General features: G+C 41.6%; 1 protein-coding gene across 1 annotated transcript in view; it reads left to right on the forward strand.

Moving 5' to 3' along the window:
- The first annotated feature begins 2,800 nt into the window (after nucleotides 1-2,800).
- LOC121552862 (triadin) overlaps nucleotides 2,801-15,976 on the forward strand; it is a 41,476-nt gene continuing 28,300 nt past the window's right edge. The window contains exons 1-3 of the mRNA XM_041865945.2: nucleotides 2,801-3,254; nucleotides 5,392-5,601; nucleotides 13,806-13,862. Of these exons, the coding sequence (XP_041721879.2) occupies nucleotides 3,236-3,254; nucleotides 5,392-5,601; nucleotides 13,806-13,862 (286 nt within the window). The 5' untranslated portion in view covers nucleotides 2,801-3,235. The remainder of the gene's footprint in view (nucleotides 3,255-5,391; nucleotides 5,602-13,805; nucleotides 13,863-15,976) is intronic.

Genomic DNA, 15,976 nt, shown 5'->3' on the forward strand with positions numbered 1-15,976 from the left:
TCTCACAGACCTGTAACTTCTTCTTTAAGAGGCTCCTCTGTCCTGCACTCGTTACCTGTATTAATGGCACCTGTTTGAACTTGTTATCAGTATAAAAGACACACTCCAAACTCCACTATGGCCAAGACCAAAGAGCTGTCAAAGGACACCAGAAACAAAATTGTAGACCTGCACCAGGCTGGGAAGACTGAATCTGCAATAGGTAATCAGCTTGGTTTGAAGAAATCAACTGTGGGAGCAATTATTAGGAAATGGAAGACATACAAGACCACTGATAATCTCCCTCGATCTGGGGCTCCATGCAAAATCTCACCCCGTGGGGTCAAAATGATCACAAGAACGGTGAGCAAAAATCCCAGAACCACACAGGGGGACCTAGTGAATGACCTGCAGAGAGCTGGGACCAAAGTAACAAAGCCTACCATCAGTAACACACTACGCCCCCAGGGACTCAAATCCTGCAGTGCCAGACGTGTCCCCCTGCTTAAGCCAGTACATGTCCAGGCCCGTCTGAAGTTTGCTAGAGTGCATTTGGATGATCCAGAAGAGGGTTGGGATCTTTTTGGTAAAAACTCAACTCGTCGTGTTTGGAGGACAACGAATGCTGAGTTGCATCCAAAGAACACCATACCTACTGTGAAGCATGGGGGTGGAAACATCATGCTTTGGGGCTGTTTTTCTGCAAAGGGACCAGGACGACTGATCCGTGTAAAGGAAAGAATGAATGGGGCCATGTATCGTGAGATTTTGAGTGAAAACCTCCTTCCATCAGCAAGGGCATTGAAGATGAAACGTGGCTGGGTCTTTCAGCATGACAATGATCCCAAACACACCGCCCGGGCAACGAAGGAGTGGCTTCGTAAGAAGCATTTAAAGTTCCTGGAGTGGCCTAGCCAGTCTCCAGATCTCAACCCCATAGAAAATCTTTGGAGGGAGTTGAAAGTCCGTGTTGCCCAGCGACAGCCCCAAAACATCACTGCTCTAGAGGAGAACTGCATGGAGGAATGGGCCAAAATACCAGCAACAGTGTGTGAAAACCTTGTGAAGACTTACAGAAAACATTTGACCTGTGTCATTGCCAACAAAGGGTATATAACAAAGTATTGAGAAACTTTTGTTATTGACCAAATACTTATTTTCCACCATAATTTGCAAATAAATTCATAAAAAATCCTACAATGTGATTTTCTGGATTTTTTTTTTAATTTTGTCTGTCATAGTTGACGTGTACCTATGATGAAAATTACAGGCCTCTCTCATCTTTTTAAGTGGGAGAACTTGCACAATTGGTGGCTGACTAAATACTTTTTTCCCCCACTGTATTTGGCTAAGGTGTATGTAAACTTCAGACTACAACTGTAGGCAGCAATGGAGATAGAGTTGCATTGAGAGTATTAGGCTGTAAGACTGATTGAGCTGTGATTACAGTAGTCCAACATTGTGGTCCATCTCTGCCAGGACATCATTTATAGTTCTCGAAAGTGTTTTAAACGCTTTTGAGGTTTTGTGGTGTAATGATGCCCTAAAGGTGTCATAGTAGATCTGTAAGAAAGGCAGTGGGTGTGAACATCAGTGAGTGCCCAGCACAACAGTGCGTTGCTCTGCAGGGTGAGATGTTTTTCCCGCCAATTGCACACGATTTCATCAGCAGGCCTCTCTGTTTTATCTCAACAGTGGTAACTGACTGTGCTATGCTGTCAATGTAATGACTATTACTAGTTATGGAGGATTTAACGACATGTTATTTGTCTCTCGTCTGAATGCCTGCACATTTTAATCAAAAGATTGATTGCTGTGAAGATCACACTTACAGCCATATGTCTGTCTCTTTGTAAAAATCTCATAAAATACTGTACTCAATATCCTCAGATGAAATGTGTCTTTTCAGCCCTATATGTTGGCTCAGGGATCAGGCAGCAGTTAAACTGCTTTAGCTTGTCAAAAAGACTTCTCAGCAGAGGTGTGTGGTTGCCAAGAGAGGAGGGAGGTGAAAATGCATGACATTTCTTCCAGAAAGATCAAGTGCATTACATTTTTAATTTGCAACATTCTTCCTCCAGATTTGTGGGGGATTTGACAGACGAAATCAAACAGCAGCATCCATTGTCATGGATTTATTTTGTGACATTGATTCATGTTTTGAGATGTACATGAATCTGGGAATCATACAATGTCAGTGGTTGTATTTCATATCAGATATGGTTTGGTCTTACAGTTGTAAAGATAATCTTGGAGTAATTGGACTAACCATGCCTAAATCAGGCCTTGGTGGCTGCCAGGTGCCAGTCTGTTGAGTGGGTAGTGACTGACCCAGCTGACACCCAGATAAGAATGTGGGCACAGCGCTTCACAGGTAATGCTGTCCCAAAGGGCAGTAAATCCAGTCTGTATCTTTTATTTCATGTTCACAAAGGTAAACAAAGCACTTTGGCTGCACCCACTTTGGCTGCAATCAGTTTGGCATCCTGTGGCAGATGAACAGCTCCTGCCTGTGGGTTTTATTATTATTTTTAATCAAGATCAGCTTTAAAAACATATTTCTCAGTGTCCTGCCTGTGGCTACTTCCCTCCACTGTGAGTGACGTGACTTGTCTGTCTGCCAGTCCCATTCTCAGACCAGCAGAGGGAGGAAGCTGTTCAGGAGAGGAGTACTTATGCCCCCTCTGCTCCCCACTCCATGACAGCACAGGTCTGTTGGAGGGGGTCACGCCCCTAGCCTAAAAAGGCAAAGCAGAATACAGCTGGTGTGGCTAGCTCTAAGAATAACCCAGGCAGGCAGGGCAGAATAGCCTGGGGTAAGGTTACCTTGAAGCCCCCTTCCTGTCTTATGTTTCCTGATCTACACCCATCATGGGCAGGGAAAACTTTTAGGCTGGATCTGCACCTCTCCACTGGCCAGCCCTGGAACTTTTTTCCTCCTCAACTTTTGCTCTCGCCCTCCTGGACTTTAATTGACCCTCTTCAGAGAACCAATGAGACGGTAACCCTTTGGTATATTTTTCCTTTTTCTTCTTCAGGAGAATTGAACATCCAATCCAGACACCAGGTGTAATATTTTTTGGTTGTGGCAGTGCTTCCTAGTAGGGGCTCTGTGGATGGACTCATCCTCGACGATCAGGACTCAAACAGGATAAGCTTGGTGGCGCTCCATGTTATTTTTTTTCACTACAACTTTGTTTTTTTGTTTTTTTTTGTCCTAAGGGATTAATTGCTGAAATTACACATTCAAACCAGCATGACTGAGGGAGTCGAAGGTACAGTATCTACACAAGTCTAAGTATGTCTTTACATTTTACTTCCTTATTATAGGTAACTTCATTTGTTATTTTAAATGTTAAAAGCATACGTATAACATAGCTCAGCAGACATTTTGGAACCTGCTCTGTAAAGGAATCTCATGATTGGCGGTTTCTAAAAATACTGGATATCATATAGCATATCATATTGGCTATTTGCTATGCAGCCTTGAAACACTTGTGACGTTAGCACGGCTTTAAGTGTCTTGCACTTAAGGTGCATAATCCACCTCCATCATTACTGTTACAGCTGAGAAGAGTTGACGTCATCTGACTTTTGGGAATCAAACTAATGATTATTTCTGATGTCCCTAGTTTTCCCTCAGTCAGTTCGAATAGAATAGGCTTGATTTTATTCAACCTGAGCCAGGGTGTCAAAACTTATATTCAACTTTACTTAAAATTGACCTAGAAGTGACTCAGAGTACATTTGGAGAGCAGCCAGGAGAGGATAAGATCAGATCAGTGTTTTGTTGGCTAACTCTATCTGACTCTATTATTGTCCTGAGATTAGTTGTCATGGATATCTACTAAGGGTTCCCAAGACAGGGTCGTCAACTTTAGGCAGCGATGGGTCAGGAGAGAAGTAAAGTAGATGTGTTGGAGCTTCATTCCTTTTTAACAGCACAGCATATTTGTGTGATGTATTCCATCACTATCCCCTCTACACTACTCCTGGAGTCCAGGATAATACCATACTGTAAATACCATTACTGTAACCCTGACAAACACACTCAAATGCACATACTGTGCATACATACAAGCACGTACGCACACACACACACACACACACACACACACACACACACACACACACACACACACACACACGCACACACACACACACACACACACACACACACACACACACACACACACACACACACACACACACACACACACACACACACACACACACACACACACACACACACACACACACACACACACACACTGACACTGTACAAGTCACAGTATGACTTGTGTGTTGTGTGAGAGGAAGCCAGGCATATGGTGTCTGTCTGCAGAGCCTCTTGAGTCAGCAGTTTGAGGGGACATGGGTAACCAATAATCCCCCTTGGCTGACAATGCGGTGCAGGCCATGGTGAAGAGACCCAACAGGTGGCCTGATCCCACACTGGGCCAGGCTGGACAAAAACACATGCACACGCACTCTCTCGCTCTCTCTCTCACTCTCTCTCTCTCTCTCTCTCTCTCTCTCTCTCTCTCTCTCTCTCTCTCTCTCTCTCTCTCTCTCTCTCTCTCTCTCTCTCTCTCTCTCTTTCTCTCTCTCTGTCTCTCTCTCTCTCCCTCCCTCTTTCTTTCTTTCTCTCTCTTTCACACTCACCGACATACCGTACATGCATTCATACACATGGATGCACACAAATCATGATGGCTGGAGCAGCATTTCAATTGGATACTATCTCTGTCATGGGCCGACTCAGAGAACACACCAGAGACCCATGCCACAAGCAAGGGCTTCTCACTGATTTGCACCGACCTGATTTCACAGTGTAATAGCAGCATATCACATTTTAGAGAATGAACACTGCATTCTAACTACTGCACCTGCACAACAATCAATGGCTTATTCTGACCTAGTCTGCCACATTCTGGTAAATCGATGAGCAGCCTTGTAAAATGAATGGCGCACATAAAGGTCATATGTTTCGTTTGTAAGGAAGCTCTCTCCATTTAACACCAAATCAAATTGCCACGCTACAGAGATTTATGAAAATGAAACAGTATGAAAATGTATGCACTCACTAACTGTAAGTCGCTCTGGATAAGAGCATCTGCTAAATAACTCAAATGTAAATGTAAGATTTATATTCATTTATAGAGATGGGTTTTCATGGCTAAGTCAAAAGATCACAGAGACAACACATTCCACACAAGACATTAGATTAATTTGACACTGTGCACCATATGGTTTAGTATGGTACAGTACAGTAGAGTACTGTCAAAGTCTAGCTATTTACCTGACAAAAACTTGTCTCAGTGCAGTTTAATCACAAACCAACCCATCACTTGGTCTTTATGGTTGGTTCAGCATCATGCCACCAACCTATCTTTTGTTATTTTCTTCCAGCGCGATCCTCCACCACAACCATGGTCATAGAGAGCAAAAACGGGGAGGCAGGACAGCCCCTAGTCAGGGTGTCTAAGAGGACCGTGACTGACGACCTGTACACCACCTTCAGTTCCCCCATGGCCTGGATCCTGGTCCTAGCCCTGGTCGTCACCTGGTCCTGCGTGGCCATCATCATGTTTGACCTGATGGACTACAAGGGCCTCACAGGTAGGTCCTGAACCTGTCCCCCTACTGCTCCTACCCATCATGCATTGGGATGCTACTTCTAGGTCTGTGTTAGGTTAAAGTTTAGACTTCCTCTTTGCATTGGGATTCTACCTTATACCTCAAAGGCCTCTGTAGGTTAGAGCTAGACTTCCTCTTTCCTTTGTTTGTACTCATTAGGATGAAAAGGGGCTATTGCTGCTCAGTAGTTTATGTGATGCATCATGCATTGAGTAATCATCCATCTTGGTCATTTAGGCTCTGGTTTTTAATGATGTGGATATAGATTTGGTCCCATTATAAACAGCCCCTCTGCTCAGGTTTGTTCATTAATTTAGCCTTAACATTTAGCCTGGGTGAAACAAGGTCATGGATAATGGCTTAAACAGCCGATGAGGGATTCAGTGAGCTCAGGGAGCTTGATAAGGCCCAGTAGCTTGTTGTTTCCAGGCTGGCACTACTTTATCTGGAGTGCCACTGCCCTACCAACGGTGTGTGGGCTCTCAGGGTAGCCGGGAGCTCATTGGCTGGGTACTGATAGGACCGACAGCAACAAAGTCAGATAGGGTGTAGCATTGCAGTTTACTGGGCCTGGGAACTATCAGCAGCAGTTGTGTTCGGTTAAGGTTAACAGTTATCTGAGAGAGGGTGGGCAGAAATAGCCATGCCCCTGTCCCAGTCAAACAGCTTTGAGTGAAATAGCTTACTTTTGGATGAGTCAAAATATGTACTGGTAGATTCGTTTTGAGATGCATCGCTTCAGTCAGTAGGGATGTTATTGTATCACAGACTTATGATTAATATAGTTCATTACAACTGTTGCAGACGTAATGATTACATTCTCTGTAGAGTTAATGTATAATGTATTCTTGTATTCTTCAAAGTTGTTTTCAGTGTGGTTTTGTGGTTTAACAATAAAGTTTGACAATGACCATTTTCATTGTTTGAGAGTTTGCTGTTTGCTGATGTGGATCAGTATTTGAGAGAAATTGTCATTGTGTACATGGATTGTTTTATCCATTTTCATATTTTCATGTCAAATGCCATTCACATTTCATTTGCACATACATTTCTTAAGCAAACTTCAAAAGTGGGCACCATTGTCACGTAGATCTGTTTAACTCACAAAACAGTAGTTGAAGGCTGACACTCTGGGGGCTGTGAGTCTAGTCTACCCACCCCAAGTCATTCAGCCTTCACAGATATCACACCCTTTAGTTTCTCACTAGAGTCCCATAGCTACGTTCATTCTCATTTCTAATCTAGTTTCCTCCTCCTCTTTTCACCCTGTCCATCCCCACGTTTTCCAATTGCCATCCAATAAAAATATCATACATTATACTGTTTGCCACCTGGTCAAGACTCTCTCACTGCAGTCTGCTGCTCTTGCCCGTCTCTTGCTTCCGCTCTGCTACTAACAACCTGCATGCTTTAATTGCTGATAGGCAGCAATTGTCACACACTCCAGTCAGTGTTGTGGTGGCTGCATGCTACGCATTAATGGATTCATGTACACATTGTCCATCAAGTGTTGCCTCTGGATCATTCAAGTTTACACAGGTTACATCTAGTACTCAGGTTACATTTTCACACGATTATTTCATTATCACAGTTGAAGGAGGCTATTTTGTGTTTATACACAGATACAGTATGTCTCCATGCTGATGGCAACTCTGATGCCAACCCTAACGGTACAGATAGTCCTAAGGTCAACCATAACCTCCCTATATGAATGGTTTTGGACTATAGCTTTCATGATAACTCATTCACAGAACTGACTTAATACTGGTTTATGACTTGAACAGGTATAGAGCCCATTTAGAAGTCACCTGATGTGTCATTAAACTACTATTCACCAGTTTTTTGTGCGTAGTTGAACAAAACTTACCATAATGACGCCCTAGTGTGGCCTTTTCTGCGATATAGCATGGCTTTTATATCAATGTAGGTAACATCCATTACAATAAATGTCTTTGTTTGTCCATGTGTGTGCGTGTGTGTTTTCAGTCATTACTTGTAGTCCAGTAAAATGTGTTTGGTGTATGAAGCGCTCATTTGTAATGAATGTGCTGTAACTGTACTATTGCAAGTTGGCTGTAGCATTGCCCACAGTAGCCTACATAGTTTAATCAATTATTACATAACCAGACAGCATTAGAATGTATTGAGGCTGTATTACAGTACATCATGTTTTGTGCCCAGTAAAGCTGCATGGCCTTAGAAAACCAACGTTTTAGAAAGCCCAAGTCCTGTGCTACCTTCCAATGTCTGGATAGTCCTTTATTGTTGGTGCTATTGGACAGAAAGCTGTAAAGATTTCCTAATCATTCCATAGATCGTTTGATTGGCTTCAATAGCTCAAGCTCAACAATAAAATAATTTGTTTTTTTGTGCGGCTTAAGTAATAGAGCAAAATAGACCACAATTAAAGGAAAAACAACCATTATATTCACCTGAAATCACTATAAGTATTGACATGTGTTTTTAAGGGCTTATTTCCAGGAAAAATTATCCCATTTAATTGTGTGCCAATTGCTCTCAAGCATCCGGCCTATGATAACTTACAACTGTCAATTCAGTTGACTTTCCTGTCTCAATTTGTACACAATTGCCTTGATGCTAACATCAATAATGGCACATTGAGACCATATCGATCTGTGTTGGTGTTGTTAACTGTGTGGTATTAAATAGTGACCATGCAGAATGTCTTTCTCTTTGATTGAGTGTTGCTGTTGAGAAGGAGACACCAATCTGATGTGTTTTAATGTTTCTAATTTAATATTGTATGTTGCAGATAAGCCTGCAAGGAGAGATATAGATTTCCTCTACAATACATAATAATGAGCATTGAATGTGGCCAATACAGATGGTCATCTATGGAGGAATTACCTCCTAAACCATTCCATATGCAATCATGGGAAGAAATTGAAGCTGTGGCCATTTATACCAAAGCCTCTCAGCCTTGTCATAAGTATAAAATAGTATTTATTAGGTGTTAGTAGTCAGACTATAGCTACACTATACCCTAAACCAATTTCTTAAACAGTAGCCTTATTAATGAAAGCAAAGGGACTAAATTGTGGTCACACATCCCTAAATTAGATTAGGAAAGGGGGGTTAAGGTTGGTAAAGAATATCCCAGGGGATACTGTATGGCACCAGGACAACACGTGGAATGGGAGGGTGATAATCATCACACAAAACCATGGCACCATTGATTAACCCTTGAAAGGAAAAAAAAGATTAGACAATTACTAGAAGACCAAGAATAACAAATATCAATTCTTAACACATTTTGGTGTGAGTATAATTTGTACACGCACAGTATAATGTAAATATACCCATATCATATAAACCTTTTAGGAAATAGCCATTGAAGCCACAATCTTTGAGGACAATGTATAATTTCATGCTGAATCACAGTAATACTGAAAGCATGTCCTTGCTTTTAAGAATCGGCTGTCAGGACAGGTAGCTAGCTCTTGGTCCCCTGTAGGATACTGAGCGGTATCATCTCTCTCTGTGAAGGATAACTGTGTCACTAGACTCCCTCTCATAGACTGATCCTCTCTGTTCATTTGAACCCCTCACTGTCAGAAAGGAGACTGCCAGAAACAGTGGAATTTAGGGGAATAGCTAGGAGTATCTGTCACTCATAATTTCATACCAAATATTTATTGTAGTGGACCCAAGTCGATATCAAAAAGAGTTTTAGAATGTTTATTTTATTTTTGAAGACAGCGAGGAGTGACAGCAAGTGCACTTAGCAAGTGCACTTTTTTTTCATACTAATTTCATCACCATACAGTGGCTTGCGAAAGTATTCACCCCCCTTGGCATTTTTCCTATTTTGTTGCCTTACAACCTGGAATTAAAATGGATTTTTTGGGGGTTTGTATCATTTGATTTACACAACATGCCTACCACTTTGAAGATGCAAAATATATTTTTTTGTGAAACAAACAAGATATAAGACAAAACAACAGAAAACTTGTGCATGCATAACTATTCACCCCCCCAAAGTCAATACTTTGTAGAGCCACCTTTTGCAGTTATTACAGCTGCAAGTCTCTTGGGGTATGTCTCTATAAGCTCGGCACATCTAGCCACTGGGATTTTTGCCCATTCTTCAAGGCAAAACTGCTCTAGCTCCTTCAAGTTGGATGGGTTCCGCTGGTGTACAGCAATCTTTAAGTCAGTCCACAGATTCTCAATTGGATTGAGGTCTGGGCTTTGACTAGGCCATTCCAAGACATTTTAAATGTTTCCCCTTAAACCACTCGAGTGTTGCGTTAGGAGTATGCTTAGGGTCATTGTCATGCTGGAAGGTGAACCTCTGTCCCAGTCTCAAATCTCTGGAAGACTGAAACAGGTTTCCCTCAAGAATTTCCCTGTATTTAGCGCCATCCATCATTCCTTCAATTCTGACCAGTTTCCCAGTCCCTGCCGATGAAAAACATCCCCACAGCATGATGCTTCCACCACCATGCTTCACTGTTGGGATGGTGTTCTCTGGGTGATGAGAGGTGTTGGGTTTGCGCCAGACATAGCGTTTTCCTTGATGGCCAAAAAAGCTCAATTTTAGTCTCATCTGACCAGAGTATCTTCTTCCATAGGTTTGAGGAGTCTCCCACATGCCTTTTGGCGAACACCAAATGTGTTTGCTTATTCTTTTCATTAAGCAATGGCTTTTATTCTGGCCAGTCTTCCGTAAAGCCCAGCTCTGTGGAGTGTACGGCTTAAAGTGGTCCTATGGACAGATACTCCAACCTCCGCTGTGGAGCTTTGCAGCTCCTTCAGGGTTATATTTGGTCTCTTTGTTGCCTCTCTGATTAATGCTCTCCTTGCCTGATCCGTGAGTTTTGGTGGGCGGCCCTCTCTTGGCAGGTTTGTTGTGGTGCCATATTCTTTCCATTTTATAATAATGGATTTAATGGTGCTCCGTGGGATGTTCAAAGTTTCTGATATTTTTTTATAACCCTACCCTGATCTGTACTTCTCCACAACTTTGTCCCTGACCTGTTTGGAGAGCTCCTTGGTCTTCATGGTGCCGCTTGCTTGTTGGTGCCCCTTGCTTAGAGGTGTTGCAGACTCTGGGGCCTTTTAGAAGAGGTGTATATATACTGAGATCATGTGACAGATCATGTGACACTTAGATTGCACACAGGTGGACATTATTTAACTAATTATGTGACTTCTGGAGGTAATTGGTTGCACCAGATCTTATTTAGCGGCTTCATAGCAAAGGGGGTGAATACATATGCACGCACCACTTTTCCGTTATTTATTTTTTAGAATTTTCTTTAACAAGTTATTTTTTTCATTTCACTCCACCAATTTGAACTATTTTGTGTATGTCCATTACATGAAATCCATTTAAATTACAGGTTGTAATGCAACAAAATAGGAAAAACGCCAAGGGGGATGAATACTTTTGCAAGGCACTGTATACGCATTCAGTACTTTCCATTTTTGACACATAAAGATATACAGTAACAGGGAAAAATGCTAAATTAATTTCAACAAGGTCACAAACGAATCGATTTGTAAAACAAAAGGATGTGTGCCCTAAGACAGAATACAGTGCCTTCAGAAAGTATTCATATCCCTTGACCTATTCCACGTTTTGTTGTGTTGCAGCCTGAATTCAAAATGGATTTAATTGTTTTGTTCACCCATCTACACACAATACCCCATAATGACAAAGTGAAAACATATTTTTAGAACAGTTTGCAAATTTATTGGAAATTAAACACAGAAATATCTAATTTTCAGAAGTATTCACACCCCTGAGTCAATACTTTGTAGAAGCACATTTGGCAGTGATTACAGCTGTGAGTCTGGGTAAGTCTCTAAGAGCTTTCCACACCTGGATTGTGCAACGTTTTCCCATTATTCTTTTCGAAATTCTTCAAGCTCAGTCAAATTGGTTGTTGATCATTGCTAGACAACCATTTTCAGGTCTTGTCATAGATTTTCAAGCAGATTTAAGTGAAAACTGTAACTCCGCCACTCAGGAACATTCACTGTCTTCTTGGTAAGCAACTCCAGTGTAGATTTGGCCTTGTGTTTTAGGTGATTGCCCTGCTGAAAGGTGAGTTAATCTCCAAGTGTCTGGTGGAAAGCAGATTGAACCAGGTTTCCTTCTAGGATTTTTGCCTGTGCTCAGCTCCATTCCGTTTATTTTTATCCTGAAAAACTCCCCAGTCCTTAACGATTACAAGCATACCCATAACATGATGCAGCCCCCACTATGCTTGAAAATATGTATTGGAATTTTCCCCAAACATAATACTTTGTATTCAGGACAAAAAGTGAGTTGCTTTGCCAAATTTCTTGCAGTATTACTTTAGTGCCTTGTTGCAAACAGGATGCATGTTTTGGAATATTTGTATTCTGTACAAGCTTACTTCTTTTCACTCTGTCAATTGGGTTATTATTGTGTAGTAAGTATAATGTTGTTGATCCATCCTCAGTTTTCTCCTATCATAGCCATTAAACTTTTTTAAAGTCACTAGTGTCCTCATGGTGAAATCACTGAGTGGTTTCCTTTCTCTCCGGCAACTGAGTTAGGAAGGACACCTGTATCTACCAATAGGTGCCCTTTTTAGCGAGTTATTGGAAAACCTCCCGGGTCCTTGTGGGGGAAGAATACTTTTGCAAGGCACTGTATGCGCATTCAGTACTTTCCATTTCCAGTACTTTCCAAATCTGTGTTTGAAATTCACTGCTCGAATGAGGGGCTTTCAGATAATTGTATGTGTGGGTTACAGAGATGAGGTAGTCATAAAAAAAATTGTGTTAAACACTATTGTTGCAACTTAGTACATGACTTGTTAAGCTAATTTTTACTCTTTAACTTATTTAGTTAGGCATGCCATAACAAAGGGGTTGAATACTTATTGACTCAAGACATTTCAGATTTTCATTATAATTTTTTTATTGCGAAAAACCTACTTTTTGACATTATGGGGTGTGTGTAGGCCAGTGACAAAACATCTACATTTAATCATATTACATTCAGGCTGTAACACAACAAAATGAAGAAAAAGTCAAACAGCCATTTAGTGGACAGCAATTGAGTATGACTGCATTTTTAATAAGATGCAATTTTTCACACCATGACATTTCAATAAAGGGCAACACTCAGTAAATTAAATACAAAACCGACATTTTGTAACAATGAGCAGAGTGTGTTGGTTGTGAGGAAATGTAATTCCACTTGATGTGCACCACACAGCCTGGGAGGCGACCAATTGGAGTTTAACCAAGTCTATTGTCATGCCTCCACTGCTTTCCATTACAGAGAGAGAGTGAGAGAGTGGGAGAGCGAGAGAGAAAGAGGGAGAGAGAGAGAGAGAGAGAGAGAGAGAGAGAGAGAGAGAGAGAAACCCTCCAATATGTTTTGGAACAAACCAAAGAGCCTTCCCGTAATGAGAGACTTAGTTTGGATGGTTGATTCCATTCCACCTCCCAAGTCCCTTGCCTTCTTTACCACTTCTTTCACGGTAATATGTTATTTATTTCTATGTATTTAGTTGCAGTCATCATTCCAGGATTCAGTGTAGATAAAGGACAATGTGAGGGGTTCAAATGCACAACCACTGAGGGATATTTGTTCATTTACATGACGTAGGTTGAAGTGCCAATCAAGCAAATGTCACTGAATAATCAGTATTACATTAGTATGCTTCAAATCATACAAACCACAGCAGTATGTAATAACTGCACATTAGCTTTTGGAACAAATCAATCAAGTCAATGGGATTAAATAAAAAAATTAAAACATGTCAAGCACAACTGTTGCTATAGCAGATTTCATAAAGAGTGAACGACATAATGTTCTCGTTATAGTTACAGCACAGCATTTTGCTGTTCTGTCCCGTTTTTCACTCCTATTGCTTTATGGGTGTTTACTTTTTGTATGTTGATGTGTTCTCTACACTATGGTCATGTCTATCTTTGTTTCCATTGTGATGAACGTCTTTGTGATGAACTTGATTTCTTCTGTCACCATACGGTGCTTGTGAATCGTGAATAATTGGGTCTCTGTGCCATTGGTTGTTGTGGTAAGACAGTCCGTTTCCTCCTCCCAGAACGCATCACTCTGGAGTCTGTTCTTCTCCACATTGATCATGTTCATGTGATGGAGACTGTTCACTGTCCCTGTTCCTGTGTCACTGCTTATGTACCTCTCTTCCTAACAGGGGTCCCCCCACCTCCCGCTGTCAGGAAAGCAATTAAGGAGGCAGGGAGGTCTAGAGGCAAGCCATCATACTATGCTTTTAACTTTGTTGTGCTGATTAGAGGCCTCTGAGGCCCTTACTGAGTTTGGGTTGACATACTGTTACAACTAACTTTAGAGGAGTAGACAAAACGTAATTATATATTTGTAAACAAAAAATATACAGTACCAGTCAAACGTTTGGACACACTTACTCATTCCAGCTGGTTAAGAGAATGCCAAGAGGGTGAAAAGCTGTCATCAAGGCAAAGGGTGGCTACTTTGAAGAATCTCAAATATAAAATATATTTTGATTTGTTTAACACTTTTTTGTTTACTAAATGATTCCAAATGTGTTATTTCATAGTTTTGATCTCTTCACTATTATTCTACAATGTAGAAAATTGTAAAAAATAAAGAAAAACCCTTGAATGAGTAGGTGTGTCAGAACTTTTCCTTGGTACTGTATATATATTTAAATATAATACAATTTACTATTAACAACTAATATAGCAACTAATTAGTTCATTAACTCATGTTATGATAAATACACTACATGACCAAAAGTATGTGGACACCTGCTTGTCGAACATCTTATTCCAAAATCATGGGCATTAATATGGAGTTGGTCCCCTCCCTTGTTGCTATAACAGCCTCCACTCTTCTGGGAAGGTTTTCCACTAGATGTTGGAACATTGCTGCGGGGACGTGCTTCCATTCAGCCACCAGCGCATTAGTTAGGTTGGGCACTAATGTTGGGCAATTAGGCCTGGCTCACAGTCAGCGTTTTAATTTATCCTAAAGGTGTTTGATGGGGTTGAGGTCAGGCCTCTGTGCAGGCCAGTCAAGTGCTTCCACACTGATCTCGACAAACCATTTCTGTATGGACCTCGCTTTGTGCACGGGGGCATTGTCATGCTGAAACAGGAAAGGGCCTTCCCCAAACTGTTGCCACAAAAGTGGAAGCACAGAATCGTCTAGAATGTCATTGTATGCTGTAGCGTTAAGATTTCCCTTCACTGAAACTAAGGGGCCTAGCCCGAACCATGAAAAATAGCCCCAGACAATTATTCCTCTTCCACCAAACTTTACAGTTGGCACTATGCATTCGGGCAGGTAGCGTTCTCCTGGCATCCGCCAAACCGTGATTCGTCCGTCGGACTGCCAGATGGTGAAGCGTGATTCATCCCTCCAGAGAGCGCATTTCCACTGCTCCAGAGTCCAATGGCGGAGAGCTTTACACCACTCCAGCCAATGCTTGGCATTGCACATGGTGATCTTAGGGTTGTGTGCTTGGCCATGGAAACCTTTTTCATGAAGCTCCCGACGAACAGTTCATGTGCTGACGTTGCTTCCAGAGGCAGTTTGGAACTCGGTAGTGAGTGTTGTAACCGAGGACAGAAGATTTTTACGTGCTACGCGCTTCAGCACTCGGCGGTTCCATTCTGTGAGCTTGTGTGGCCTACCACTTCGCAGCTGAGCTGTTGTTGCTCCTAGATGTTTCCACTTCACAATAACAGCACTTACAGTTGACCGGGGCAGATCTAGCAGGGCAGACATTTGACGAACTGACCTGTTGGAAAGGTGGCATCCTATGATGGTGCCACGTTGAAAGTCACTGAGCTCTTCAGTAAGGCCATTCTACTACCAATGTTTCTCTATGGAGATTACTTGGCTGTGTGCTTGATTTTATACACCTGTCATGAACGGGTGAGGCTGAAATAGCCGAATCCACTAATTTGAAGGGGTGTCCACATACATTTGGCCATGTAGTAACCTTTGCATACCTTTGATATAAGCCTTTAGATATTGTCGATAACTGTAACATCTATTTGTTCAGAATATAAAATAAATTCCCATTTAAATATTTTCAAGTCCAGGAAACAAAAAGTCCTTTGTTGAATATGGCTATATCAACCGTGTTTCGTTAACTTAACCCACTCATTCTAATTCAACACTACTATAGATTAATAACCACTCTCTTCTGAATATCCGTTATACTACTTTGATAATTGCTCGCTAATGAGCACTAAAGGGTCTAAAGACCAGTCAGTCAGATTCTCCTGAGAGTTGTCACTAACACAGTGCTGGGGTACAGTATGCTGGAGGGGGTGTCTGACATGTCCTGTAGTCTGTACTGTAGCATGTTTACAT

The sequence above is a fragment of the Coregonus clupeaformis genome, chromosome 36, assembly GCF_020615455.1.
Source record: "Coregonus clupeaformis isolate EN_2021a chromosome 36, ASM2061545v1, whole genome shotgun sequence".
NCBI lineage: Eukaryota > Metazoa > Chordata > Actinopteri > Salmoniformes > Salmonidae > Coregonus > Coregonus clupeaformis.